At 55.5% G+C, this 27206-nt stretch overlaps 7 protein-coding genes across 7 annotated transcripts; 4 read left to right on the forward strand and 3 right to left on the reverse strand.

Annotated features, from left to right (window-relative positions):
* Positions 1 to 48: 48 nt before the first annotated feature.
* Positions 49 to 2247, reverse strand: E0L32_002250 (uncharacterized protein; the record flags this gene model as incomplete). Its single annotated transcript, XM_031136418.1, has 3 exons — positions 49 to 1320; positions 1388 to 1705; positions 2095 to 2247. 3 exons carry the CDS (start codon positions 2245 to 2247, stop codon positions 49 to 51), a joined length of 1743 nt encoding a protein of 580 aa, XP_030988465.1.
* Positions 2248 to 6077: 3830 nt separating this feature from the next.
* E0L32_002251 (uncharacterized protein) lies at positions 6078 to 6551 on the forward strand (the record flags this gene model as incomplete). Its single annotated transcript, XM_031136420.1, has 1 exon — positions 6078 to 6551. The coding sequence occupies one exon, from the start codon at positions 6078 to 6080 to the stop codon at positions 6549 to 6551; it is 474 nt and encodes a 157-aa protein (XP_030988466.1).
* A 2277-nt stretch (positions 6552 to 8828) lies between these two features.
* On the forward strand, positions 8829 to 10513 carry E0L32_002252 (uncharacterized protein; the record flags this gene model as incomplete). Its single annotated transcript, XM_031136421.1, has 3 exons — positions 8829 to 9075; positions 9162 to 9193; positions 9242 to 10513. The coding sequence occupies 3 exons, from the start codon at positions 8829 to 8831 to the stop codon at positions 10511 to 10513; spliced, it is 1551 nt and encodes a 516-aa protein (XP_030988467.1).
* An 815-nt stretch (positions 10514 to 11328) lies between these two features.
* Positions 11329 to 12952, forward strand: E0L32_002253 (uncharacterized protein; the record flags this gene model as incomplete). Its single annotated transcript, XM_031136422.1, has 2 exons — positions 11329 to 11440; positions 11493 to 12952. 2 exons carry the CDS (start codon positions 11329 to 11331, stop codon positions 12950 to 12952), a joined length of 1572 nt encoding a protein of 523 aa, XP_030988468.1.
* A 3833-nt stretch (positions 12953 to 16785) lies between these two features.
* E0L32_002254 (uncharacterized protein) lies at positions 16786 to 19704 on the forward strand (the record flags this gene model as incomplete). The annotated part of the gene is made up of 1 exon (XM_031136423.1): positions 16786 to 19704. One exon carries the CDS (start codon positions 16786 to 16788, stop codon positions 19702 to 19704), a length of 2919 nt encoding a protein of 972 aa, XP_030988469.1.
* Positions 19705 to 21368: 1664 nt separating this feature from the next.
* Positions 21369 to 23116, reverse strand: E0L32_002255 (uncharacterized protein; the record flags this gene model as incomplete). The annotated part of the gene is made up of 3 exons (XM_031136424.1): positions 21369 to 21718; positions 21779 to 22840; positions 22915 to 23116. The coding sequence occupies 3 exons, from the start codon at positions 23114 to 23116 to the stop codon at positions 21369 to 21371; spliced, it is 1614 nt and encodes a 537-aa protein (XP_030988470.1).
* Positions 23117 to 24728: 1612 nt separating this feature from the next.
* On the reverse strand, positions 24729 to 27023 carry E0L32_002256 (uncharacterized protein; the record flags this gene model as incomplete). Its single annotated transcript, XM_031136425.1, has 5 exons — positions 24729 to 24770; positions 24836 to 24964; positions 25025 to 25492; positions 25544 to 26898; positions 26951 to 27023. 5 exons carry the CDS (start codon positions 27021 to 27023, stop codon positions 24729 to 24731), a joined length of 2067 nt encoding a protein of 688 aa, XP_030988471.1.
* Positions 27024 to 27206: the final 183 nt, after the last annotated feature.

The following is a 27206-nucleotide window of genomic DNA, read 5'->3' on the forward strand; positions in this document are numbered from 1 at the left end:
TACAAGCAATATTACTAGAAAGTGAAAAAGATACGATCATTATCCCTCTCATCCACTTTCATCGATCTTGCCCAAGTGGTCCATCAGAAGAGTCCAAACATGGGGTTTCAGATCACAGCTCATCCACAAGTCGCCGTTCACATCTCTGCCGTTGATGATACAAACAGTCATGGACAGAGGATTCTTCGGTTCGATGCTTTGCGCCTGGAAATATACAGGCTTCCCGGGTGTCAAACCTTTCCCTGGAGTGACGACCGCGGGCCCAAAATCTGTCTTCTCCAACAGCTTGCCCCTGGACCAGTTCGACATGCTGGTAAACTCCATCGTGCAGTCGCCGACGATGGGCTGAGTCCCGCTCGCCAACAGGCTCCTGTAAACGAGGTTTGCGTTGGCCTTGATCTGGGCCTCGGTAGTCTGCGCAACGACGTCGCTCCTGCACCGCGAAGCTAGCTCACCAAGAGTCATGGTCTGAGCGTCTGCTGCGGCGCACTTGACGAAGGCGCCGCACGGAGCGTTCTGTACGTACGCAGTGTCCGGACGGAGAGCCGACCCGACCCGGCCACGAGGATCCACGGCCATGAGGATGGCGATGGTGCGCTGCGACCCGGCGGGGTGCGCCATTGCGTAGACTTGCTGCATCAGCGCTACAATTACGTCGTTCTCGCTGACGAATGGCTTTTCCGAAGTTTCGGAGTCGACCGACTGGGGCAGCTGGCCCCGCGTCTGTGCCATAAGCGCATCAATGACCTTCCGAGGGATGCAGAGGATGCGCGATTCGTGGTTCGCAAAGGTAGACTCCCACAGGAACCGGATGCCAAAGACGGCCAGACGCCACCCCGTGAGAAGCTTGTCTTCGATATGCGCCCTCTCGAGAGGCACCCCGTCTGTCAGCTCGGCTTTGTAGATGGCAGCCATGGGGTCGCTATCCCATCCAGCGAGCGGCGGCACGCTGTCCTTCTTGCCGGCGAGGACCAGACTCCAGGCGGACATGATAGTGGACAGACCGCCCATATCGCTCGTCGCGTGATTGTGGCTCACCGTGACGAGTGTCCCGTCCTCAAAGGTGACTACGTGGAGGGCGTACTGCGGCAGGTCCGAGTAGAAGAAGTCCTCGATGCACTGGGGAGCGCCAGGCCCGACGCTGAGGCTGGCGTATTGCCGGGCGTTGGGGAAGGTTGCCGGGCGAGACCCTGCGGCGGGGAGCTTGGCGGCCTCCGGGTGGTCGGACATGCGCATGGCGTGGTGCGCCTTGGTGTAGTAGACGGCGGGCCGCTCCGGCGTGAACTTCTTCGGAATATGGACTTCTCCCTTGCCGTCTGGCTGTCTTGGTTTGTCAGTGTGATATAGTTTGGTGTTGTATCAGGCATTTGAAATCAAAAGCACATACTCTCAGTCTGAGCCTTCCACCAAGGCGTCTCCAGCCGTCCATCTCAAACAGTTCCGCCAGTGCCGCATGGAGCATGTCCGGGTCCAAGACATCCTCGAAGCGGAACATCCACATAACCGTGAATGACCGGAGCATTTTGGAATCATCCCAAGTGTGGCAAGGGAGGACCTCGTCTGTTGGGTCTCTTGCCGGCGGGACCCGGCTGGGTCCCCATCCGAGTATTTGCCACACAAACGATGCCATCCTTCCAGGCTTCGCTGTTCCTACCGCGATGATTTTCTTAACGAATCTTGAAGTTGAAAAGGGGGACGAATTTCCCTGGTGTGGGTCAATAATATGTTGGGATCATTCGATCGGACCTCTTGATTGGTCACCTCCGAAGCCATCATCAGGGATCCTAGTGCTGACACTCGCACAGGAGAGGAAGAGACATAATACGTTCGACGAACAAAACGATTCCCAGATGAAGATATTGTCATCATTTTGCGAGTCAATACTAGCATCGATGATCGAGGTAAATAACTACCGCATGATCCCTCCTAATCAACATGGCCATGTTCCTCCAACGCTATTCCGAAGTCTTGTATTAATGAGAAGATTGATCTGCTCCTCTAATGACACAATGTTGATCTATTCAACCCTCACTGAGGCTCCGATGCCTTCGCATAGTGATTCTTCCGCTTGTGACCACAAGCGCACATCCTCACCTTTTTGGGTGCCTCTTTGGTAAAGCCCTTGCAAGGGCAGGGAATCAGCTCCTTGTGCGGATTACCCTTTGTCTTGTCCTCGGTCATAGCCTCCCAGAGAACCCATTCGTCGTTCAAAACCAAATGCGCACATCGGCCTACCAAAGAACTCATGTTGACGTGACGATAGGCTTAGGTATTGAGTTTGTCAGCCTGGCCCCTCGAAGCGTCTTTGGAAGATACTTGCCTAGGCCGGTCCTAGGACAGAAGGAACAGGATTGATTGCGTGATTGATGCCGATACACTTTCGTTAGAGGAAACTTGATAACGGCGGGTTGCACTTGAATTCTTTGTGTAAATTGAAGAGGATGGCTTTCTCGCGGTGGCACTGGTGGTAAGAAGAGTTCCTGACCAAAGGAAGAGTCTCTCAGGAGGAAGGTCATTCTATAAGATGTCAGCTCTGTACCGGTAGTGACTGTACCTTAGCTGTAGGTGCAAACAGAGTATGCGTGACGTATTGAGTAATTCTCCCAGGGACCGGAGCCAAGGCTTGGGAATATCTTGACATGTAAGTGCGGGCAACATTTCAGCAGGCGACACGGGAAAGGTCTTTGCCAGAGTGGGACGAAGCATGAATGTGACAATTTCATTCAGTAGTTCCTAGCCTTCAGTTGCTGGTGATAGCGTGTCGTGACTCACTGCTTGCAAGCATGTCCTGGTACCACATCATCGATAGGGAACCAACTGTTCACGACCTTCCACCAAGCAGAGGTTGTTCACAAACCCGCAGAGCTCAGGTATGCTATTTTCCAGTACGTGGCAAACATTTCTGCCTGGGGGTGGGCGTTGAGCACTATTTCTACCTTGCTGGCACTGGTCCTCGAGTGAATCATCAGGAACAATTTCAGGCCCATACGAGTGTTGCCTGTTCTATCCGATACTATTCGATTCGGAATTTTCTTTGTCTAGGAAGTCCTGCCTCACTATGACACCTAGCATGGAGGTCAATGAATGTGCCAACAAAAGGGAGGACAGAGCCTACTTGGCTTTTCTTGATGAGCTGCTTAACAGAATTGGCAAGCTGGTCTGCTAAGCACTCATACAAGTCAACTGTTGACAGGAGCGGTGTTTGTTCTCATGGCGTCCCAACGCGTATTCTGACTATGTTTTCTTCGTGGATTTTCCACGACCTGCCTGATCTCACAATGTCTGGAGGCATGAAAAGGGGGATGCTGGGTAAGTACGCGCTTCAGCCATGCTCGTTGTGGGAGTAGAATTTGTCGTTTGAATTCTCGCGATATTGTGAGTCGGGTTATTCCTTTGCTCGGCAGCGGTCCATTTGTGCAGATGCCGATATTTCTTGGAGGCCAGCCATCAGTCATCACCACCGCCATCGGCCCAATGTTATCTAGCTACCTGCAGGCTGCAGCCTGCAATGGCTTGCATGGTGTCCACGCAAGATAAGAGTGGGCAGCAATGGCTCTTCGTCCTTCGTCATTGAAGGCATGGTCAAGTAGCACTGTTTGTCGATCAGAATCAAAGACGCGATTGTGGCTAAAGTTGCAACAGGTACTATCTCGCTATGATCATTTCTCGACTCAATCTTCTATCCGGATGTCTCAGTTCGACAAAAGCCTGATTACGTGGTCAAGGGTTGAACCTCCGATTTCGACAACGTCAGTAGACATTGACCGACACTGGCTGTGTGGGTTACAGGAGATCGAGATCGCGAGGGATCTGAATAGTCGAGGGTGTTAAATCAAGCAAGGAGCATTCACCCCGAAGAAAATGATACGCTTATTCTCAACACCGGATATTGTCAATGATCGCTATACACTGTGCAGGTTTGATCTTCTGTTGCGAGCGATGCTGATTGGAACATTGGATGCTCCAGACCATCTCATAGTTCGTGGATCACTGAGAAGTCTGCTTCCGACAGTCTTCTCACATTTTAATCTAGTGCAAACACAGTGGTGGACCAGCCGATGCTATCTGTGGCATTCTAGTTCGTGGAAGTCTGTTATTCCCGAATCATACTCTGTGTCACAGATCAACAAGATCGACATCCCAAACGGAAATTCTCGCCCTTTGCAAGTCAATGCTAGATATTATCCTTCTACAGATACTTACACCACTGAAACACGGGCGGTGACAGTCGCGGTAACCCTATCGACGGCCTAGCTCCGTGGTCGCCGCTGGCCTATACTGGGGTTCAGCATCCCATCAGCGCGATCTTCTGCCTGCTCTTGAACACCTGGCATTTACACGGTTCAGAATCGAGTCGGTAGTTGAACTCTCTGCTGCTTCACCGTCTTCTGTCAGTCCAGCAAGTTATGGGCCTGGACGCAGCAGGCGTTGGCTCTCCGGGCACTCACACATTCGCGTCAGCGAGCCTCAACGCGAGGGCCTTGCTGCCCCGTGCCGCTCTGTCTCTCGCCTTGTTCACGTGGTCGACCAGCCTGCCCTGGGGCGGGCAACTCTGCGGGTGCGGCCTTTGCCATTTCCCATTCGCTGACCGCACAGACTGGGAAAGGTCGCTATTGACAATACCAGGGACGCCTCTGTCGAGCGCCACGGGGAAGCCGGAGCGAGCGGCCAGCAGGTGCGCGATGCGCGGGCGTATCACGACATCGCGATATCGATGGACCTGGCTAGGTTGCTGCTAGCAATATTCCGGCTGCCCGTAAATGATTAAAGAACACGGAACAAGAGTGCGCTCGCTGGGGCTTGGCAGACAATAACCGGCATTGCTGTGCCGATCACTGCCCTGATGTGAACGCCGGCCTCGGGACATATGCAATAATCCGGGAAGCGGGGAGCGTGCAGGGACAAGGACGTGCGGGAATACAGGAGGGAATATCTAGATAACCTCAAGTAATACAGCGTACGCCGTCTCCTCCACTGTCTCTCCGAGGTGGCACGATATGAACCGAACCGCCATCTCAGACGTCGTCGACCTGGCTTATCCAGGTACATACCACGCTTTGTGCCGTAACGAAGCCCAAGTGCCCCCACCTCGCTGAGCAGACTCGGCAGATTTCCCCGGTAGAAGTGCGAAAAGATTGACCTCGAAAATTGCCGTGAGAGGGTCCTGCCTCTCAGTCTCGTCCCGTGTGCTGCCCCTGCAGTAGGCCCGGCAAATGAGGCTCTGGGCAATGAGGTGCAAAGTGGGCTTGCCTTTCCGACCATCTGGAGCTGCGCGCTCTGAATAGCGAAAGCCTTGGCACTTTCGGATGAGGATGATATTCAGGAGAAGAACAGAGATTGCGCCCTCTGCTGCTACGCTATTGGGTGAGTTGAGACTGGAAACGCTCCGAACCCCGGCCAGTGGTGATAAGATGGGGAGGGGTGCATGAGCAAGAGCCGGCACAATGTCAGAACGTTGATTAGACGAGTGTAGCTCGGCATCGCGATGGAGGGTGGCGGGGGTTTGTAAGCGCTGCTGTCGTTCTTCTCTTGCTTTCACCAAGTGATGAGATAGTGATGTTCGTGGGCGGCTAAAGCCGGGCATGCAAAGAGAAGAAATGACAACTTGGTCACCTTGCGGACCATTATGCACGGGTGGGACCGTTGAGGTTCGCGATAATAGCTCACCAATCACACTGCATCGACCTCCGGAGATACCCCCGATGTATGCTGCGAAGATTCAACGACATACCAAGGCGGTTTTTCTTGTTCCCGTCGTACCAGGGTCTCCAACCTCACCGCTCGGGTGAACCGGGACAAGACGTCGATGACCAAGGTATGATGGCAGGAGCAAATATTGATAATATATCTTCATTTGGAGACCAAGAGAATAATTTGACTTATCATTATCATGTCGTGCCTGCGGCCAGAAAAGAATCTCCTCGACATAGACCGGAACAGCCGTGATATAAAGCTGCGTTGACATCTCCTCAGTTCAGAAGGTCAGTGTGTTGGCAACTTCATCTTCCTGGTTCCGGCACTCAGTGGCATTCACGGTCTCATACTCATCCGGCAGCAACCAACCCCAACCAATCACCATGAAGTTCAGCATCTCGGCCGCACTCTTTGTCGGCCTGGCCACTGCTCTGCCGCTCAACCACCATGCGGCTCGCCAGGGCGCGACGTCCGTGCCAGTCCCGGTCCCGCCGGTCCCGACCCCTCCATCCCCGACTATGCCAAAGCCGACCATGCCTATGCCGATGCCGACTCTACCAATCCCGAGTCTCCCACCCATCCCCAGTCCAGTCCTCCCGCCCATCGGTACCGGACCTCCCCCCGTGCCGACCATGCCCGTCCCCACCGGCATCCTGCCCCCCATCAGTCTCCCTCTCCCCACCGGCATCCTCCCGCCGTTGACTATCCCTCTTCCTCTGCCGACCGGGACCGGCATTCTGCCTCCGAGGCACGCTATCGTCCCCACGGGAACGGCTTCATCTGGTTTCCTTCCGATGCCCACGCCAGCTACGTCCATGAAGTACCACATACCTACGCCGAAGCCTTATAAGTTCTAGGCTGTGCACCCGAGCACTGGAAGTTTGGTGTTACGACTTCGATTCTTAAACCAGAGATTCATTGAACTATCGGGATTGCAATAGGGTTATATTTCTCCATACATGGAACTTGAAGACCGGCAGAATGAGAAACTTTTATACACTTTTATATACCGACACAAGAATAGTTTGGCACGTATTACATATGTATCTAGGGAGACGACAAATCTTAGTTTATACCTTAGAATACAGTTAGATACTTAGCGATGGAGGGGCTTCTATTATAAAAACCACACAAATTTTCTTCAATACCAAGACCAGTCCCGAGCCGTTTACTATACAAAAGTATCGGAATGAGTAGTCAAAATCGGTCCAGTGACACACTCAACGAGATACTCTCCAGCTATCTTCAAATTGCGTAGCTGTTCCATTCATCTCATATTGTTCAAGGCTTGTCTAGAAGGATTGAACTTGTCTCTCGTTGAGGAAGATGCTGGTGAAATCGAATGACACACAGGCGTAAACCAAGGATAGCCCAAAGCGAAACGTCAAAGGCATTCATAGGACAGGTCCGTATCCTGATCGGCCGCCAGCTCTTCCATAGACTCGCTGTTCTGAGCCGGCTGTCGGCTCTCGGTCTTAGGGAGGATACTTAGTCTGCTCGATTCGAAGCCACTTCAACGCGTTATTGTCTTTCCTAGGCCAGAGTGCGGCGCCCCTCGGCCGAGGCACGATGCTCTCCGGCCGAGAAACATGACACTCGATGCTGCCTGAGACGTCTTCGCCTCTATCGACTTGGGTTTGGAATCCAATTCCCCATGGTTAGATATGTGGAGTAGATTCTGGATCGTGAACAAGGTAAAGGATCGCATGGAGGGCGATCAAGCGGGACCAAACTATGGAGTACAACTATCCCCTTCAGTGTTGATTGTCCAGGAATCTTCTAGACACCGTACAAGTAGTTACAGGGAATGCCACAGGGATTAGATGAACTAAGAGGGAAGATGCTGATCTCTTTTAGGGGTAGCCAAGCAGTATTGCTCTCGGGTACACTACTCGCAGGCAGGCCTGAAGTGTCACTGCAAATTTTCACCAAAGGATCCTATCATTCGTCGAAATTACCGGCCACCCGAGGTCAAGATTTGCTGACGCGGTTAGTGGCGTTGGTGGCGCTTGGGTGGCGCTTCTAGTGGTTGCTTCGCTGCACATGGCAGAAGTCTTGGGTGTCTCGGTACTATGAATAGGTAGCGGGCTGTTTCATCGTAGAGGGTGATCGTCTTGAAGGATCGAGGGTTTTGTCAGATCTCGACACGCTGTGACCGCATCGCCTGCGCATGCCAAGGCCTGGAACGCCAGCTGCAGGAGATTGCACTGTTGACGCGTAGACTTGAACAAAACTCTTACCGAACGCGCTCCAGTTCTCGGGGGTTGAAACTTCAGCGGTGCGGAGTCAACTCCGACCAGAGGGTCTCTCCGGTGAGGGCGCGAAAAGGCGTCATGATGATTGATCGGTTCCTCCCTCTGGAATGTAATGATGGGTTCGTGATGACAAGTTGGTCAAGGTGTCCTGTTTTAGGAAAGGGATGCGACAGGATCAACAGGATGTTTTATCCACAGGCGGCCGCAAGTGAAGGTATTGCCAGGAACAGCCGATGTTTCAAGCGCTAAGAATACCCACCGTCGCGTGCTAGTTCGCCAAGAGAGATTAGCACATGGCAGTCGAAGAAGAATCGAGGTTAGAAGTCCCTTCAAGGGGTTGATCGGCTTCTCAGCTAGGTGGCACTAGACCCTGACACACCCTAGCTCACATGCCGTCCAGACCTCAAGTGCTTCGCCGGCCTGCTAATAGTCTCTGCATGCTGGCTTTGGAATGCGTCAAGTTTGTCAGGAATAACGCCCACCTTCTTGAAAGGCATGGTCCTTTTGCCAGATAGGGTCAATGAGCACTTGCGTATGCCTACCTATCACGAAGCGTGCGGACTTACTCCGGTCACTCGAAGTCTTTGGTCTCAGCCCTTAATGAGGACCGACAGGATTTGCAGGCTAGCTTGCATCACCCGATTCCTCGCGCTAGCCATCCCAAACGGTCCTCAGCCCATGCCGCTATTTCGGTTCAACGAGACCAAACCGGTCTAGTTTTTTCCAAACCTTGAAGCATATCCAGGGTCACTGAGGGTCCTCGGGGTCTAGATGGCTCTCCTCAGATAAGCATGACGGGTATATGGTTGGGGTTCCCCATAACTACGTCCCGGGACATCCACTTGTTCCTCCTGCTCTGTTTCCACGTCGTTCATTACCATGTCAAAGGATCACACGGACGTTGAATACGGCCAAGTTCCCGGGCACGCGGCCTCGCGGCAGGTTGTGGATGAAGTCTCCTTTCCTTACACTACAGACAATATGGATTCCGAGAAGCCCGCGCCAGCTCTACGAAACTGGCGAGGACGATGTCTGGGCCACGCGACCAATCTTCGAGGGCTGCTGCCCAGCTTTCTCCTGGCCAATGGCTCAACGCCTAAGAAACTACACCCTTCGGCTTGGTTGGGTGCGTCGTTGACATTCTGTCCCTCCGTTATGCTCATTGTACACTGGGCCACTGCCAGGAGAACTAACCATGTGGTCAATCATCAGACGGCCTCAGAGGCACCGCGGCATTCTTCGTCGTATGTCACCATTGCAGCCTGTTGGCGTTCACGAACAAGATACATCAGGGGTACCACGTCACGGAAGACGACAACCTCCTCATACAATTGCCGTTCCTCCGATACTTCGTCTCCGGCCTGCCTCAAGTCATGATCTTCTTCGTCATCTCCGGGTACGCCCTGAGCTACAAACCGCTCAAGCTGGCCCGCCAGCGCAGGTTCCGCGAGATGGACGAGGCCATGGCGTCGGCGGCGTTCCGGCGACACGCGCGGCTGTTCCTCCCCGCCATGGCCGTGACCTTCATCCAGGTCCTGATGGTGCGCCTGAACTGGTACGGCCAGGGCGACACGTGGTACGGGACGGACATCCCTCAGCGGAGCCCGGGACGGGCAGAGACCTTCATGGGCCAGGTGAGCGGCTGGTGGCACAACTGCCTCTCGCTCGCCAGCCTGTTCGACCGAGACCCGATGCGCGGCCTCGGCTACGACCCGAACCTGTGGACGCTCACCGTCGAGTGGGAGATGGCGCTGATCCTCTTCCTCGCCCACGTCGCCTTCTCGCGCCTCCGCTCCGGCGTCCGCATGGCCTTGACCGTCTTCACCATGTGGTACTGCATGTGCTACTCCTACTGGCAGATCTTCCTCTTCTTCGGCGGCATGCTGGCGTGCGACGTCAACTTCGCCCTGGCCGAGCGGGCGGCGCAGGAGTCCGACCTCGGTGTGCAGCGCATGCCCTACTCCGACACGGCCGGGCCTGCGGCGTGGGCCAACGGCATCCTCAGCAGCTACCGTGGCCTGAAGATGCCCGTGGTCCACCCGCGGCTCAGGAAGATCCTGCTGACGCTGGCCTTCGTCTTCTGCTACTACCTGCTCTCGATCCCCCGGTTCGAGAACAGCGGGTTCCAGACGCCGGGTTACAAGACGCTCTACAGCATCATGCCCAAGCTGTACCGGGAGAAGTACTACGACAACTTCTGGATCCCCATCGCGTCGGTGGTGCTCATCTTCACCCTCGACCGGGCGCCCTTCCTGCAGCGTATCTTCACCGGCGCCGTGCCGCAGTACCTCGGCAAGATCAGCTTCGCGCTGTACCTGGTCCACGGGCCGCTGATCTACACCCTCGGCTGGCACCTCTGCGTGGCCCTGGTGGGCATGACGGGCCGCGAGACGGACGGGCAGTACGGCCTCGCGATGCTGGGCGCCGCGGCCGTGTTCTTCCCCGTGTGCATCTGGGCCGCGGACGTGGTGACGCGGTACATAGACACGCCGTCTGTCAACTTTGGCAGGTGGTTGTACGAGAAGCTGATCATCCGTGTGGCTGATCACGATAGACAGAACTGAGCGTGTAAGATGTTGCGTTTAGCATTAGATTTAGTTAGAGATCTAGACATGCATGTTAGCGAGGGGCAGGAGTTGGCTGGGTTTTAGAAGCCGTGTTTCATCCAAGTCACCATCTGATCAAAGCCGTCTCTGTTTCCCTTCTTGGAGCTGATATCTTGGTCACGGCAGATACGCCGCATAGACCTCGACATATGTGAGTGTTGATACTCCTGATTCTGGGAACGCTTTCTCAGTATAAGTATGGTTTATTATTCGTTTAGCATGGTTGATATACGTCCTCCCACATTCGTGAGCCAGCGCGACGGATCCCTGCGCGGTTCTTTCCTGTTTCCCCACCAATACATAGTAAAAACACAGCAGCTGTAGAGCCGAAAAGGCAGCGATTGTTCTTTGCTCTATCGAGAGCATGCGTATGGCTTGGCTGAGCCGCTGCTTGACTATGTGAGCCAAGCGTCTGGTGTTGGAATGGCCGTTGTACAAGGTGGCCGTTGTACAAAGTAGTGTTCACAGCTCTTCCTCATTCCTTCGACCAATCGCTGGATTGGTTGAGCCAAGAAATGGGCTGGGTTTTTCCGCTCCACTTAAACGGCTCAGCCGCACCAGACCATGACCGCTCACCCTGAATTCAGGGGGAGAGACCAAGATATCTGAGTGTGCCCAATGCCATGAACTTGAACTAGAGGACAGAGGCGGGTTCAAGTTTTGATCGGTGGGCTTGGGAATCTTGAGCACTCTCGATATTCAGTCATTGAATTTGTCACGCCAGACACCACCACCAAGACCACGGGGCCCTGAGCAAGGGCGAAGGCGGCACAATGTCTGGATTCAACCTCCTCGGGCTTCCAGCGGAATGTTTCCATGGCGTCATGGAACAGCTGATTGAAATTGTAGACATACCGGAAGCTGTAAGGCTACGTGCTGTCAGCAGTGAGTTTCGAACAATCCCCCGACTTCAGTGTTGCCCGCTAATCCAGGACAGAAACCTTCAATCAGGAAATTTTGTATACGCTCGCGCAGAAATCTGTGCTGGCAGACTTGTGTCGTGACAAGGAGCGGTTCGAGAAATACTGGCCTCCAAAAGAGCTGCGCCCCAGCGCACTCAGATTCGTGGCCACCTATATGAGGAACCGCCCACATGCACAGGAGCCTTGGAATGACAATATCTCCGCCCTTCTCAACTACCTCGTGGATGCGATCTTGCAATCAGAGGGATTGGCCGCCGATGACCCAAAAGGTCTTTCATATATGTACGAGCTCTGTGGACACATCGAGAGAAACCGGGGTGCCGAACACATTGTTGCGGACATCCAGCGTGACGAAGAGCTCTATCTGGAAGACATCAGCCCGGAATCCCTCATACCCATAGGGCGCATTGCCTTGGGACTTCCAGTCGATGCGTCAGAGTTCCGAGACGAGACGATCAACGAGGGCTGCTGGCTTATCGGGAACCCGTTGTCCATAAGCATTTGCGCCTCACGGCTCGATCTGATACAGCACATTTTAAGCCAGCCTAGCGTGGACGTGAACGACCGGGAGTATGACGTTATAGAGTTAGCCGTGAGGCATTGCAGCATCGAAATCGTCAGGCTGCTGCTGGAGCCCAGGTTAGGGCTCCGGATCGGCAACCCGCCATGGTGTTCTGCGGTCCTTGAGTCCATCGCGCTCAAGCGCCTAGATATAGCGCGCCTCCTTTTGGAACACCCCGGCGGCTGCTCACCTCTGCTTCTCGCTGACAGCCTGGCCGAGGCGACCCTCCAGGGCCATATCGAAACCGTGGAAATGCTTCTGGACATGGGCGCCAACGCCGACGGGGATGGCCTTCATACGAGCCCCACTCCCATCGAGTATGCTGCCTGGAAGGGCTGCACCGACATCGTGCAGTTGCTGTTGGACAGTGGTGCTGAGCCGCCGGAGATCAAAGTCATCCGGGCGGCAGCCGAGCAAGGCCACATCGACACTGCTCGGCTCTTGTTCCGGGAGTACCCGTGGCCGTGGTACCCAGAGGCACAAGCCGAGATCCTGCTCGTGGCTATAACCGCACAGCAAAATGACTTCCTGGACTTTTACATAGACGAGGAGCACATCGACATAGAACCCCTCCTGGAGGACGAGGATGACTTTGAAGTGCTGTTCACCTGCATCTCCAAGGCGTGCTTCAGCGCGAACACCCACGCCGTCCTGAAGCTCCACGAGGCCGGAGTCCCGCTCGACGGGCCCCTGTGGGACGCGGTGCAGGAGGGCTCGTCGGCGATGCTCATGGCCGAAGTGTCGGGCGACAGGGGCCTGATTGACGCGCTGCTTGGCCTCGGCCTGGATCCGGTCGACCCGATGGAGTCGATATTTGCCGCGCAGTTCGAGTCGGGCAGGTTCCCCAGGGTCGAGCCGAAGCCCGAGACCGCGATGCCTAGGAAAAATGCGTTCAAAGACCTCAGCTACTAGTCGCGTGCTTAGATATGCATCATACTGGGTTCAAGTTGCGTTTCTTCAACTGGGTCTGGATACCAGTGTAACTCGGCTTATACCTGATAGAGGTTGACCCGAGGTTTATATACTGAGCTCAGTTATATCCATCATATCCCAGTCTGAAGTTAGGGTCTTTGGGGGTCCATCTCAAGTTTCCGGCAGTCTGCTTTCTCAACGGCGAAATAATTTTTATGCTAGATCAAGGCAACCCTCATCTTGAGTTCCCGTTCCTTGAGATTGTTCCTTGAGATGTTGAAAGTCTCTGATACTCTCAAGTTGGTATACGCACATTCTCGAAACAAGACTTATCTCTGGTGACTCCTTCAGCGAAGAGCCTTGTCATGTCTGCCGCTACTCCCATCAAGAACTGCCATGAGTCAAATCTTGACACTCATTGACATTTACAGGGGACGCGCCCGAGACCGACGATGCAAGGCTTTCGTACACTACCTTATCTCATTGCGGACGCGGCGGTATTCTACGTGTAGATGCGGATAAGATGGACGGCACACATGATGGATCAGCGGCAAGTGGCCTGGGCACCCAACACATCCGAACCCCAAGGGCCGAGTCTTCCTCGCCGTTGCGCGGACAAGACTTGAGTAGACCCCCGGGCTAACAGTACCAACTCAGATGGACACTGGCAGAAGTAGGGGACGCGGTAACTGGACAAGCCCTTCCGGATGAAAAGCCGGCGTTTGAAATAGGGGCGATTGCCACCATGAGAGCATCCACACAGAATATGATATCTATTTGATATGACGAAACACTCCTAAAAATCACTTTGAATACCGTGAGCAAATAACCCCCCCGCGAGACGGGCGCGGGGTGGTAAGCTGACGACCGTGGTCCTAAGTGGATAGAGATATCGCAAGAGATGATGGACGGGCGGCGGGAGGGTACCTAGCGCGAGAGGAGGGACGGGCCTATGACAAGACGGGTTCCTGCGCGGGTGACCAGGGCTAGGCCAACTCTTGACGGAAATCGTCTGACATGTCACTCTGGGGATGGAGAGGGAGGGAAGGGTTGAGGGTTGAGAGCGATGGCTGACTGGCATCGGGTCGGGGGCGCGTAGTGTGAATGAAGCCTAACTAACTGTCTGTCCATGGATGGATGTGCAAGTCTCTTGAGTGCCGACCAACCACGTGTCGCGTGCCCACTACCACCTGTCCATCCTGCCTTGGACCCTGAAGGTGACTTTGCACTAATTATTTCACGATCAAGAGGTGGGCGGATAAGGCACTGCGCACGCGCACTCGCGCACACGCATGCACGCCCGCAAGAGATAATCGAGCACATATCGACAGTGGACGTGCGAGGAGAGGGACACGTGCTGCAACCGACGCGATCAAATGGGGGGAGACCGAGCAAGAAAGTGCAGAAAGGGAAAAACAGGCCTGCTGTGCCTGCTGCCAGGGTGGTGGCGCGTGAGCACTGCCAGCTCGCGTCCACTTGGCCGGCTGTGAGAGGCTGCTGGCAGCGATGCAGAACTCCACTGGCTGCAACCCCATCCTTGAGTCGAGCAAAATAACTAGTAGCCGAGGGAGAAAATGATGGAGGAAGAATATACCTGTCCATCTGTCCGTTGGGGGTAGGTTGACGGGCTCTGCTTGGTTTGGTTTGTAGCTTGCCTTTGTGCCTTCGAAGCCTGTGTACTCTTTGATAGAGGCCGATCGCTCCCCATCCATCCCCAAAATATATTCGAGAATGATCATGCTGACTGTTGCCGCGACCATCAGGGATAAATTTGGCCCTCATCCCGATCCGCGTGGGCATCATCGCCCTCCTCTGTCCTTCACCGCCGGAACGGTTCGTACCTGAGCTAGGGAGTGGAGGCTTCAGCGGGCGACAGGCCTCGACTCAACACTCATTGCCGTGAAGAGCCTAGCAAGAGGGGACTGGCAGGCCTCGCAGGCCTGGGTACGACCGGAAAGGTTAGGAGGAGAGGGTCTGCCCTCCCGGGGAACTGGGAAAGTGGGCAAGGGGGCGAGGGCCTGCGTTTTGGAAATGAAGAGAAAGTGGTCTCTTCTGGTAGGGCGGACCAAGGTCGGTTGGCTGGGGATTCCAGAAGCATTGGCGGAAAACAGGTTGCAGAGGAGACAGGCGGGAGATGGACAGGGGGGCCCTTTCATCTGACAGGGGAGAGAGACATCTGACTCAAGTGGAGCATTAACAGAATAGTACAAGCTCTGGTACTTAGCTTTATTATGTATCACATCTAAGATAAGAGTATCTGCGCTGCTCCAGTCCAAGTACCTGAGGCCGCCAATTGTGGTAGTGTCGCAGACCAAACAATTGTACCGACCTCATGTTCTCCGTAGCTCCCGGCCAGCAGTTGAATGGCCCGTTGTTCTGCGGGGAGAGAAGCCCTTCTCGATATGGATCTGATGCATCTGCTACAGATTATTCATGCCCAGTTGATTGATCGGTGATCATGATCCCAGCCAGCCGACCCTGTCCGACAGGAACAGGCAGTACCGCTGAAATCAGCTTACTTGTACTTCGTACGAAGAGGTACCGGAACAGCGGCGCGAGTGGTACCGCATTGTTGAGAATCGGCGACTGCTGCTACCTTTCGTCTCGCTTCCACCCTGGCCCAATCCCGCCAATCCCGCCTCTTCCGCATGTACTTGTACTCTGGCCTAAATCAGTGCGACAGGACTTGTAATTGTTGGTTTGAGGTACACATGGGGTTTGGTGAGGATTGGCCGACTGCCTCGGTGGTCCGGGGAGACGACGTGAGAGAGCCCTGGAGGTACTTGCACTGGAGAGGGATCCACTTGACGCCCACCCAGAGCCCTGAAAAAAACAGGCGCCAGCGTACCCAAACAAGCCCAAACTCCGGAGATTGTTCAGCGAGCCGGGCTTCCTCCAGGGCTAGTGCTACCACCCGTGGGCCTCTGGCTCGCTGGATTAGGCGGCCTGCCTGCCACTGCCTGCCTACCAGAAATAGCGGCTGGTGCCCATTACCATTACTTGTACTTTAGGTAGAGTCGGTTAGGACTAACTTAGGACCAGAAACGACATCATCATTGATCATCGCCTCCGTCACATCACTTCACCCACCACACGCGCATCACAAGGGAGCGAAACAACACACCCTCTTCCCGAACCTTAAACAGCTTGAGCGCTTTTTCCCTTCGCTCACCACACCACCCACCCAGACACACACCCTCTTCCTGCTGCTGGCCGGTACCATCCAACACACTCCTCCTGTCTGCCATTTCGACCCAACCGCCGACATCCGCCATCTTACCTTACCCTGACGGGCTCGCCTAGCCCGCCGCCAGAGACCCAGAGAGAGACCCAGAGACCCAGAGACCCAGAGAGAGACAGCTCCCTCCCCACGACGATCTCCATCGCGTCATCGTCAGACTACGGCCACCCTTCTGCTTGTTCTCTCTTCTGCACGTCTCTTGTCCACTCGCAGCCTGGCCTGCAGAAACACACAAACCAGCCTGTTCGTGACCTTCCAGAGCGACCAAGGCCTCTTGCAGCACCGCCAAAACCCACTTCACTTCCGCATTCACCACCGGCCGGCAGACGACCAAGCAGAGCAGAGCAATCCCTCGAAACGGACGCATCCAACGCACGCCGCATCTGCTACCCGCACTTCTCCATTTCTCTTCTCGTCCTGCAAGACACGCTGCGAACCCACTGGACCCCTTCCCGAATCCCCGGCAGTCATGATTTGCTCTCGTGCCAGGTAGTCGTAGCCAACTCCGTTTTCCTGCAGCCGAGACCCTTTCCAACTGGCATGACGATTGCGGGCTAGACGAGGCCTCATTCCTCCCACCTGACCCGCCACCATGGACAAGTCGTCAAACTCTGCTGCTTCTTCCACCACCGCCGCCGCCGCCGATACTGAGACCCCAGACCCTGGTGCCCGCCAGCCATCCTCCTCCGCATCCTCCAACAATAACGAAGCACGTCACTCCAATCCCAATCCTGACCTCCATCCCACGCCCGCACGTCGACCCCGCGACTCGCCCCCGAATGCTCTACCGAGAACCGACTCCTACCTCGCAAGGCAGATAGCTCAAGCTTCTGGCATCATCTCCGGCTCGAATTCTGCAAGATCGACACCGCTTGCGTCTCGAGAGTCCTCCCCGAGCAGGCCGTCCCTCAGATCCGCCGCCGCAGCAGCGAGAAATCCCCAAGGCACGAGATCACGCAAGAACAGCGCCGACACCAGCCCGTCGCGGCCCTCGAGGTCTACTGCCCCCTCGCCTGGCCCCCACAAGAGTCTCTCCTCGACCGCCATCCCGACACTCAATCCCGCGTCCTCCGACGCGAGCGCACGAGTTGCCGTCCCTCAGAAGAACACCACCCTCTCCGCCGACCAGTCAAGAGACGCCGCCGCCCCTCGCTGGCCCGTCTCCCCCAGGTTGCGCTCCCCGCCCCCCATCCTCAACAAGCCACAGCTGGCACCGCCGGCGCGAAAGGCAGACCAGGAACCACCAACCATCAATGTCCAGCGGGCCACGCCCTCACCCCAGCCCATCATGGACCTCTCACAGACCGACACGGATAGCGACGAGGTGTTCCTGCAGTCCGGCGCAAGGACACCTGCCAGAAGCAACAGCACCCTGGAAACGGTCCAAGAAGCGAGCCCTCTCGGGTCGCCCCAAGCGCTTGATGCTGCCTTCTCCAAACTCGAGAGCAGCTTCACCTCCGACGCCGGATCGCAGCCCGACTCATCCGATGTCCCCTCATCGACCAAGACCATCAAGCCCAAGGTGAACCTCGAACGCAACGACAGCGGCAGCGAGAGCGTCTCCTCCAAGATGGACCGCCGCTCGGGTGCCTCCGGTGCGCCTCCACCGCTGACGACGCGACAGTCGAGCGCGTCGATAAAGCCCAGCAAGGGCAAGCCCGGCGAGGCCTCATTACAGACCATGACCGTCGAGACCGAGACCGTCACGTCCATACCCCAGGTCGCTCTCGCCCCCAGCGGCGCCGCGGCTTCCAACGGGAGCATCCGCAACAAGCCGAGCTCCGAGACCATACGTCCAAAGAAGGACAAGAAGAAGCCGAGTCGGAAACAGCCCTCGGTTCCTTCAGGCACTGGTGAGCCCTCAAGTCTACAGTTACAGTTTCAACCCAAGTTGCGGCATCACCAATCTCTCAGATCGGTCTCCTCCCGGACCGATGCCTGTCTCTCGCCGACAAAGCCGTGTGGGCAAGGCCTGCACGCTGATGAGCCCCTCAGTCCCCAGCGCCACTCGGCGCCGGGAGCCCGCAACCAGAGCCTAAGTCTACAGCCCAAGACCAGCCTACTGACACTCAGATCGCGCACAGCGTCGTCGAAAGCAGACATCTTCGAGGCCAAAGTCGCGAGCGCCGTCGACGAGGCCAACACGTCCGACTCGGAGGAGACGTTTGTCTATGATTCTAACCCCCCAGATGGCCGCGACCGGCCCCAACGATTCCACTCGCGCACGCCCAGCACGACGTCGATGGCCAGTCAGGTGGACAGGAACGGCATGCGGTCGATACACAGCGTGATGGAGGGCTCGGTGACAAGCGCACCCGCCGTCAAGAAAAATATGAAGTTTGTTAACACGAACACGCTGAATACGAGCGGCAACGACAGCGCTATGGGCGACGAGGAGGGCAAGGGTACGGGGAGGAGCACGGCAGGATCGAACCGGGGCACCGCCCGCCACCACCACCACATCGGCCGCTGGGGCCGTAACGGGCACACATCATTATTCGACAACGAGTCGCCCTTCCCCGGCGTCAACTCGGCGAGGTCAAAGATGGGCAGCATGATCAACTCGCGCCAGTCGTCCGGGCCGCCGAGCCCGCGGTTCAACTCGGGGAGGAATGCGACCGGCAAGCGCCACAACATGTCATTAGGCTACGACCTCGGCGACACTACCGGTGCCGACGACGAGACGACACCTTTGATCCCGTCGTCGATGAGGTCGGCGCGGTCGACGAGGAGCCGGCGCCACCCGATGACGCTGCGCGCGCTGGAGCACCAGGCCTACCGGCGGCACCAGCCGTCCTTCCTGAACCGGTTCGCGAGCTGCCTCGTCCTGACGGTCATGCTGCTGCTCGTCGTCTCGGGCGCCATCGGCTTTATGTTTGCGACGTCGCAGCCGCTGACCGACATCGAGCTGGTCAAGATTAGCAACGTTATCGCCAGCGAGCAGGAGCTCATGTTCGACATGATGGTCAAGGCGCACAACCCCAATGTCGTCGTGGTCAACGTCGACGCCGCCGACCTCGAGGTCTTTGCCAAGTCGCCCCACGCCGGCACCGACTCGGAGTGGTGGCGCCGGCCGCAGCACGGCGGTGACGACCGCGGGCACTACAACAACGGCGGCGAGGAGGAGGAGGTCCACATCAGCAGCGCTGCCGTTGAGCCGCCGTCGGACGACGAGGAGGACAAGGCGCCCAACATGCGGCTCGGGACCATCACGGCGTTCGACAGCCCGCTCTCGTTTGAGGGGTCCTTCTTCCACCAGGGCATCTCGGCGTCGACGGGCGGGGTGCGGCTGCGGCGCCCCGGCAACCAGACGGACGGCGGGTCGGAGCGCTGGGAGCGCATCATGAAGGACGAGTTCGACCTCATCGTCAAGGGCGTGCTCAAGTACTCGCTCCCGCTGAGCCAGCGGGTGCGCAGCGTGCCGATCGACGGGCGGACCAAGGTCAAGCCCAACGCGGCTAGTAATCCCAAGCTGCCTGAGAACGGGACTGTTGTGCCGGATTTATCCTGATCTCCTGAACTCCTGGGCTGGGAGGCCATGAGGGATCCTGAGGGAGGGATCCTGAGTTGGGGGTGTGGTGAGCTGAGGGATTCCGCGCTGGGGCGTCCTGAGCTGAATCCTGAGTGCGGCATCCTGAGTTGAGGCTTGTCCTGCAGGCATGATGTTGATTTGTTTTCATTTTTTTTTTTACTTGTTTTGACTACCTCTGTACAACATGTGTGTTTTGCAGTACACCCAGGCACACACGCACAAAATCCAGTCGACAACGCATGGTACAGGCAGGGCATCGTTGGGAGGCAAACAGTACAGTCACAAAGAGCACAGCGCAGCATGGCATGGCATGGCACGGGGAGCTTTCTCCTTTTTTTTGGTCATATTGCTTTGTTATGAAGCCAAAAGAAATGGTGTTTTTATCTATTAATTTTCTTCCCAAGCTGGGGAGATTGGTGGTGTTGGGTGCCACCAGATGTCACCAATGTCACGGACTCGGAAGGGGATCGAAACAACTTTTAGACTAAGCGATTCACACAGCCTCACTGTCCTTTTTTTTTTTGCATTTTTACTCCCCCTACTACCACCACTACTACCTAGTATACCATTCTACGATGATGACACCCAGCCTTTGTTTTTTGCACTTTTCTGGAAAAAAGGGAAGATATGTTGCTGGCTTTGGTTGGACTTTGTTGAGACTACTTTGAGAGAGTCGCTGGGAGTGGAGAAGGGGGAGGATGACTGTGGGGGTGGTTGATCAGAGATACACTACACTGCTTACGCACAATACCAATCATTGTTTCTTTTGTTGAAACTTTAGATTTTCTTTTCTTCTTACTGAATGATCGGGAGGGAGGATGCATCTGTTGGCGGCTGTGATTGGACAGATGGGAGATAGATAGGTGCAGGCGAGTGTGTGTGTGGTGACGTGAGAAGAGAGAGGCTCGTGTGCTGGGAAGGGAGGAGCTAGATAACCACAAGTGCGTGGGACGACTTGTTGCTCGAGATACCTGCTTAGGTAGTGGGGATGTAATGCAAGGGTGTTGACAAGGCTTTGATTCTTGATATTATGTACGGTGTGATCTCAATTCGGGCTGAAATATGAGACCGCCTCTTGGGAACCAGTCCCAGTACAAGAGGGTGTCTAGCCGTCGTTGTGGAGCAAGCCTGGCCGTATCTCCTCTGACATCCTCATATGAACAAGTACGAGAATACCTTCGTAATCTACTGCTGATGTGACATCCCGAAAGCGGTGCCTCGGGTGGCAGAGGAGCAGATCTCTATTTCCTCGGCATGAGCCAGGGGCATGCATGGAGATTCTTGTGGAAAGTCTGAGAAAGGCCCCTGTAATCTTTGCCATCACGGTTGAGGAGAGCCTGGATCATCAGTTTACCAAGGGGCAAAAATGAGGCACTGCAGGTTGGATTCATGGCTGCTTCTGAAAGCATAGGGTCATGATCACCAGTATTACTCCTCTAATCTTTTGATAGTAACAAGTGTATTACACCCTCAGCGGGCAATGTATTGAATGTCAAGATTTGCTCAGAGTGACATGGACACTCGCTGAGGTGACAAGACTGGATAATCAAGCTGCGGGTGCCCGGGCCAGATACGGAAGCACGGCACTTTCGAGGCGCGCGGGCCTCTCCCGCCGCCCAACGTAGCCGACCTCTGAGCCCGTCTTAGACGACCTCCTTTCGGCTGGCGTGCTCCTCGACGTGCTCACCGCCGCCGCCTTCGGCCTGCAGCTCCTTCTCGACGGCGGCGTGCTGCTGCGCGCGGTACTCCTCGGGCTCGAACAGGAAGGTCAGCTCCTCGAGCGTGCGGTTGTACGTCTCCGGGTAGAAGCAGAACTGGCAGATGAGCTCGAACGTGATCCAGCCGCAGTACACGGCAAAGTACTTCCAACCGATGGCCGTCATGCCGATCGGGTTGACGTTGGACGACAGGAAGCCCGCGGCCTTGCCGAAGAACTGGTGCACGCCCACTCCGCGGGACCGGGTGGCGTACGGGAAGAGCTCAACGACGTAGGCTGTGGGAGACGTTAGTACAGCAGACGGCGGCACGAAAAGGTACAGGAAAAGAAGCTTACTGTATTGCAGAGCCTGGTTGCCGATGTTGGACGGGAGGGTGTAGGCAAAGTAGAAGAACAGCGAGGCGATGGAGGCGGCCTGGTTGTGCTGGCCCTGCGAGTCGGCAGCCTTGAGGCGCTCGAAGCAGATGGTGATGGAGATAAAGCAGATGAGCATGCCCGTGGTGGCAGTCATGAAGGCCCAGCGGCGCGGGAAGCGCACGGCGTAGATGGCGATGGGCAGGGCGACGATGGCGTGCCAGCACAGGTAGGCGATGTTGATGCGCGTCTTGGCGTAGTTGTTGTTGTAGCCCATCATCTCGTACAGCAGGGACGAGTAGTACGAGAACAGGTTGGACCCCGACAGCTGCGTGAAGGCGCCCTGCAGGGCGATGATGAAGACGCGGCGGCGCATGCCGGCCGTGCGCACCATGTCCATCCACGACATCTTTGCGTTCTCCATCTCGAGCTTGACGGTGCTGCGGATCTGCGCCATCTCGGCGTGCACGATGGGGTTGGCGGCGTCGCCCTCGGCGTGGTACTTGACCAGGATGTTGTAGGCCTCCTCCTCGCGGTCGCGCGACACGAGCCACCGGGGCGACTCGGGGATCAGGAAGACGGTGCAGATCTGCAGCAGCGACGGGCAGATCTGCAGCAGCGAGGGGATGCGCCAGGCCCAGTTGTCGCTGAGGTCGACGGTGCGCAGCGAGATGGCCGCCGCGGTTATGGCGCCGATGTAGTAGGCCTGGTTGAAGAGGCAGGTCAGGACGGCGCGCTCCTTGGGGTAGCCGAGCTCGGCCGTCATGGCGGAGCCGGCCATGATGCAGAAGCAGATGCCGAAGCCGAGCATCATGCGGGCGATGATGTACATGGCCACGTGCTGCGAGAAGCCCTGGAGGATGGCGCCGACGACCATGATGAGCGAGCCGATCATGATGGACCACCGCCGGCCAAAGGTCTGGTTGACCCACGGGCCGATGGGCACGGCGCAGATGGTGCCGAGCTGGTAGCAGGAGGTCATGAACCCCAGGAGACCGGCCTCGATGGCGTATTTGCCCTTTGACTTGTGTCCCTTGCCAAAGTCTGGTCCAGTATCAAAATGTCAGCGGATATCTGTACTTGGCCCAAACCTCCCCCCGCCTGGAGTAACAACGCACACTTGTTGAACTGCTGAGAGTACTGGTTCGTGTTCATCAGCTGCGAGTCGAAGCCCGAGGTCATCTCGACGCCCATGCAGCAGCAGAACAGCATCATGTAGAGGTAACGGAGGTTGCGCTTCTTGTACCAGTGCGTCTTGTCCTCCTTGACGAGCTGGGTGACCTGGTCCTCGGACCGGTTACCAGTGTTGAAGGGAGCCATGGCTGCTCGCTTGTCGAGAGGCCGTGCCGTGGGATAGAGTCGACTGTCTAGACTTGAGGGCGTGACGTGCTGTCGATCCTCGAATTGACGCTCGGTGTGGGGAGAGTAGCATCACGAACCGACATGTCGGGGAAGAGAATCCTGCTTTATAGCCCCAGTATGAGATTGCCCAAGACTTCCCCAGGGTCTGTGATTTCTCGACATGTGGGGAATCAGAAAACCAGCGTGGTTCATGGGGACTGCACTGTGCTGGAGTCGCATCTTGTCCTAGTCTCTCCCATGTGTGTGTGGCGGAAAAGTTCCCGCCAAGTCTGGATGCGGGGTGGCCCCAACCCTGACATGCTCCGGATTCTTGTCCGGCCTTGCAGAGAGCCTCGTGCCAAACAGCCGGATACAACCATTCGACTTCTGGGGTCCCCGCATGTTTATGTCGTTGGCAGAAATTAAAGTAGCCATTCACGGGCATGTCTCGTCAGAGGGAGACCCGGAGCAAGGCCAAAAGCTAGCCCTGCTTCGGTTATGTGTGCCGATGAAGCTGGCCTCGGATCCGGTCTGCCGGTATCGTTGTTACATTCTGGAGTGTTCAGTCCTGTACGGAGTAGCAGGCCAGTCACAGACTCAAAGATGTCGCTCATATTCTCTATCTTGTATGACCTTGTCGAGTATACGACTCTCGCCTGCAGGTATCGATGCCTCCAGTTGCCGAAGCCTTATCTTTGGCTGCCGTCGGGTGGGTCCAAGACGTCCTTGACAGGACATGAGGTTTGTCCTTGGTGACTACACTTCATCACGAGATTGACACACGCCATAGTCTGTGTTCTGGGCTCTTCAACATATACCACTTCATAGTACATCTTACACCCGAGACCGAGGCCATGGACAAACAGCAGGAGTCTTGTGCTGGTATCGATCCGCTCACCAATCAATTCTAGCTATGGTTTTCTAGTCCGGCTTTAGTAGCCTTGGCGACTGTCAAAATCTATCAGAGGGACAGTGCCAATACAAGCCCATTGCGCCTGACTGTGCCGCACGCTAATTCCCGGATATCCCAGTCCAATCCCACAGGCAAGACACAAAACCCCCCGTCTATCGATCACAGTACCCATTCTCCGTCGCGGATTTCCCCATGTTGTTAAGCCCGTCTTGTGTCCAGCGCCGGAAAAGCCAGTGTGTCTGCCCACCCTCTCGGTATCGAATGACAACCGGCTCCAGTCGGCAACGGTGACAAATATCGTGAAATGTACAACAGAAAGACGCCTCTGTAGTTCGCTTTGTTGCGGCTCGCTCGCACGACATCTTGCCTGCCAACTCGGTAAGGAGTTCCGGGTCTGTGGGCTATCAGCAATGCCCCTGAGCAATTCTCCTCGAAAGGGTGTTTGAAGATGTCTGAACCAAGCAGCCAGCGTGGTAAGCTGGTCAAACCAGTCCCATACAGAGCTTTGAGCAAACGATCCGGTATTTTCTAGCAAAAGTCGAACAATTTCACGAACATAGCTGTCTTCCTTCGAAGGCAAAGTTGCCCGTTCTTGTTCGTTTCCAAGCAAGGCTTTCTCAGCCAGGTGTTGACGATCTGGGAAAGCAGCTATGATCGTCTCTGCCATCAACCGATAGCCTATCTGTAAGCAAGACCCACGTGCTGGATGATGCCGTTATTCTGTATTCATGAAGGGATTAGGGAAACACTTGGCCACACGGTCCGTAGGGGGTAGTGAAGCTTACGGTGATTGCACAGAGGCCCGCCGCGGGACTGCCCTTGGCCTCAAATTTGCTGGAAGTTGAACAAAATGAATCGTTACTTAGCTCTTCTGAAGGCGTAAAAAAGTCGTAACTGTTGCGGTCCGTATAAATCTAGAGAGAGAAGGACGTTAGTGCAGTGTTCGGTAGCAAAGCATGCCAAGTATCAAGTACCGTGAAGCCGTAGGGCTCGTCCTGTGGCTCGAGACGATTGGAACGAGAGGAAGTGTTCGAATAATAGGCTTCCAGTGCTGTGACTCGCTCACCAGCAGCACCGTTGATATAAAAGTGGGTTCTGCTGCAAAAGTTGTGAGCAGGATCAAGGATATTTTCCCTCCCGATGACAATAAGCTGTCGCCCAAAGTGAACCTCGAGCCGAATCATACGCTCGGCAGCGTCCCCCAACTGTGGGCGTCTATCATAATAGACAGTCAGGCCCGTTGCGTACGGAGTTGGATGGTCTGGTCTCTCCAGACTGATCCAGACGAGTCCAGCGGTAGGGGAGCTTCCACTTCCCCGTTTCCATCCCAGATCCAGATCAGGTATGCCCCAATGCCAATGAGCGCAATGTTCATCAAAGAAAAGATGCTCTGGCGCCTCCCGTAATTCATAGAAGATCCAAAGTTTCACGAGCTTGACAGCCTAAAACCCCGATTAGTTTCTGCTTTGAACCCCATTTTCCTAGAGACATACATCAAACTCTGCTTCCAGCCATGTTATCTTATCTCCAGGGTTAGTCAGTCCTTCAGTCTTGACAAGATTCCAATAATCGCCAACCCAGGGTGACACTTTACGCGACGATGAGATCATAGCTACACCTCGCACCCCTGCTCGGTCGATCGCAAAACGAAACCCGATGATTGGCTCTTGGAATGTCATCATAGAGATCTCTTGGGTTGAATCTAGGTATCCCAGAGTCTGGGACTTGCCATTCCCTTCGACAATCCGCAGGCCAGCAACGTACTTCACATCGCCGAGCGTGATCAACGACACGAAAACAGCTACTACTGGAGTCTGAAGACCAACAAATCGAATAGCCGTTGTTCTATCCTCACCAGAAGACTGAAGGTAAACCTCTCGCACCCTAGAGCTTTGCCTTGCAATCAAGGCAGGAATGTCGAAGGGAACGCCCTTTGGGTAGTCAGGGCTCTGGGGACTCATTCCCCCCTGACAGATGCGCATTTTCGTTCGTGCATCGATGATGTCAGCAAGGTACACCGCCACTGTATACACTTTCTTTCTCAGAAGAACGTGTGGGTCGTTTTGGATCTTCTTTGCAGCCATGAAGACCGACCTCCAACACCCTCGGAATTTGTCCCGGAGCGCCACCGCCTGGGTGAGGTGCCCAAACTCATACCCATCTGTGAACCGTGATTGCCAAAATCGATCGGGTAATCCGGCCATGTAGAAGACTCTTGCGGTCTGCATCAATCTGACAACAGATGACGATGGTAAATGGGACAGAATCATATGGAGCAGCTCCACAGGTAGCTCGGAGATTTTGTCTTTCGCTGGCTTTGTCTTTTTCGGTTTTCTCTTTCTCGACTTCCTCTTCTTTTGATCCTGTGGGATGTGACCTAATGCGTCCCTGCTCTCAGAATAGTCTTTCCCGAAAAGGGACACAAGGCTGCGAATTCGGTTCAGATCGGGTTGGTACGAGCCACTGAACTCGGCGGTCTCGTCCGCCTTGCCATGGATCATGTCAATGTAGGTAGTGAGATTGCCGCCGTAGGTGTGTCCAATATCGAGCTGGGGCATTTCGCACGCAAACTTTGGAAAAGATGACAGTATCTCGTGCACTACCACAAGTTGGCTAAGCATATCTGGTTGTATATGCAGAAGCATGGCCCAACAATAATGGTGGAAGGCAAAACCATGGCAGAAGAGATCTCCGGGATTATCGTGCCTGTTGGAGATTGGAATATAGTGCAGGTGAAGGTATCCAGGCTCATTCCGACCCGGCACCACGATGTGATATTCGTCGATTTGTTGTTCAGGCTTGAATTCGTGGAAGTAGACTCGGTTGGGCTCGCCGGAGATGATGTAGACTGCAATTGGGTTAGATGCCAGTCAAACGGTGGGAGGCACGGTACGACATACTTGCACAGTAGCTCGAATGTGGATTCGGGCTCATCAACTCGTCATTCTGTCCACAGAGAGCGCAGTGGTACATGGTTGGAAGGACCAGCGAACAGTAACCAAGGGGTGTTGTGATAGGTACGGAGTCGTTTCAGGATATGGTTTGGGAGATGCTTAGTCGACCAATTTGGAATTCCAGAGGCTCCTGATATTTGCAATTTTCAGGAGCCCGAACCGCGGAATGTGAGAATGTGAGCCAGTTGTCGTGGCACCGTGT

The sequence above is a fragment of the Thyridium curvatum genome, assembly GCF_004353045.1.
Source record: "Thyridium curvatum strain D216 chromosome Unknown NODE_9_length_649264_cov_80.371750, whole genome shotgun sequence".
In the NCBI taxonomy this organism is placed as follows: domain Eukaryota; kingdom Fungi; phylum Ascomycota; class Sordariomycetes; order Thyridiales; family Thyridiaceae; genus Thyridium; species Thyridium curvatum.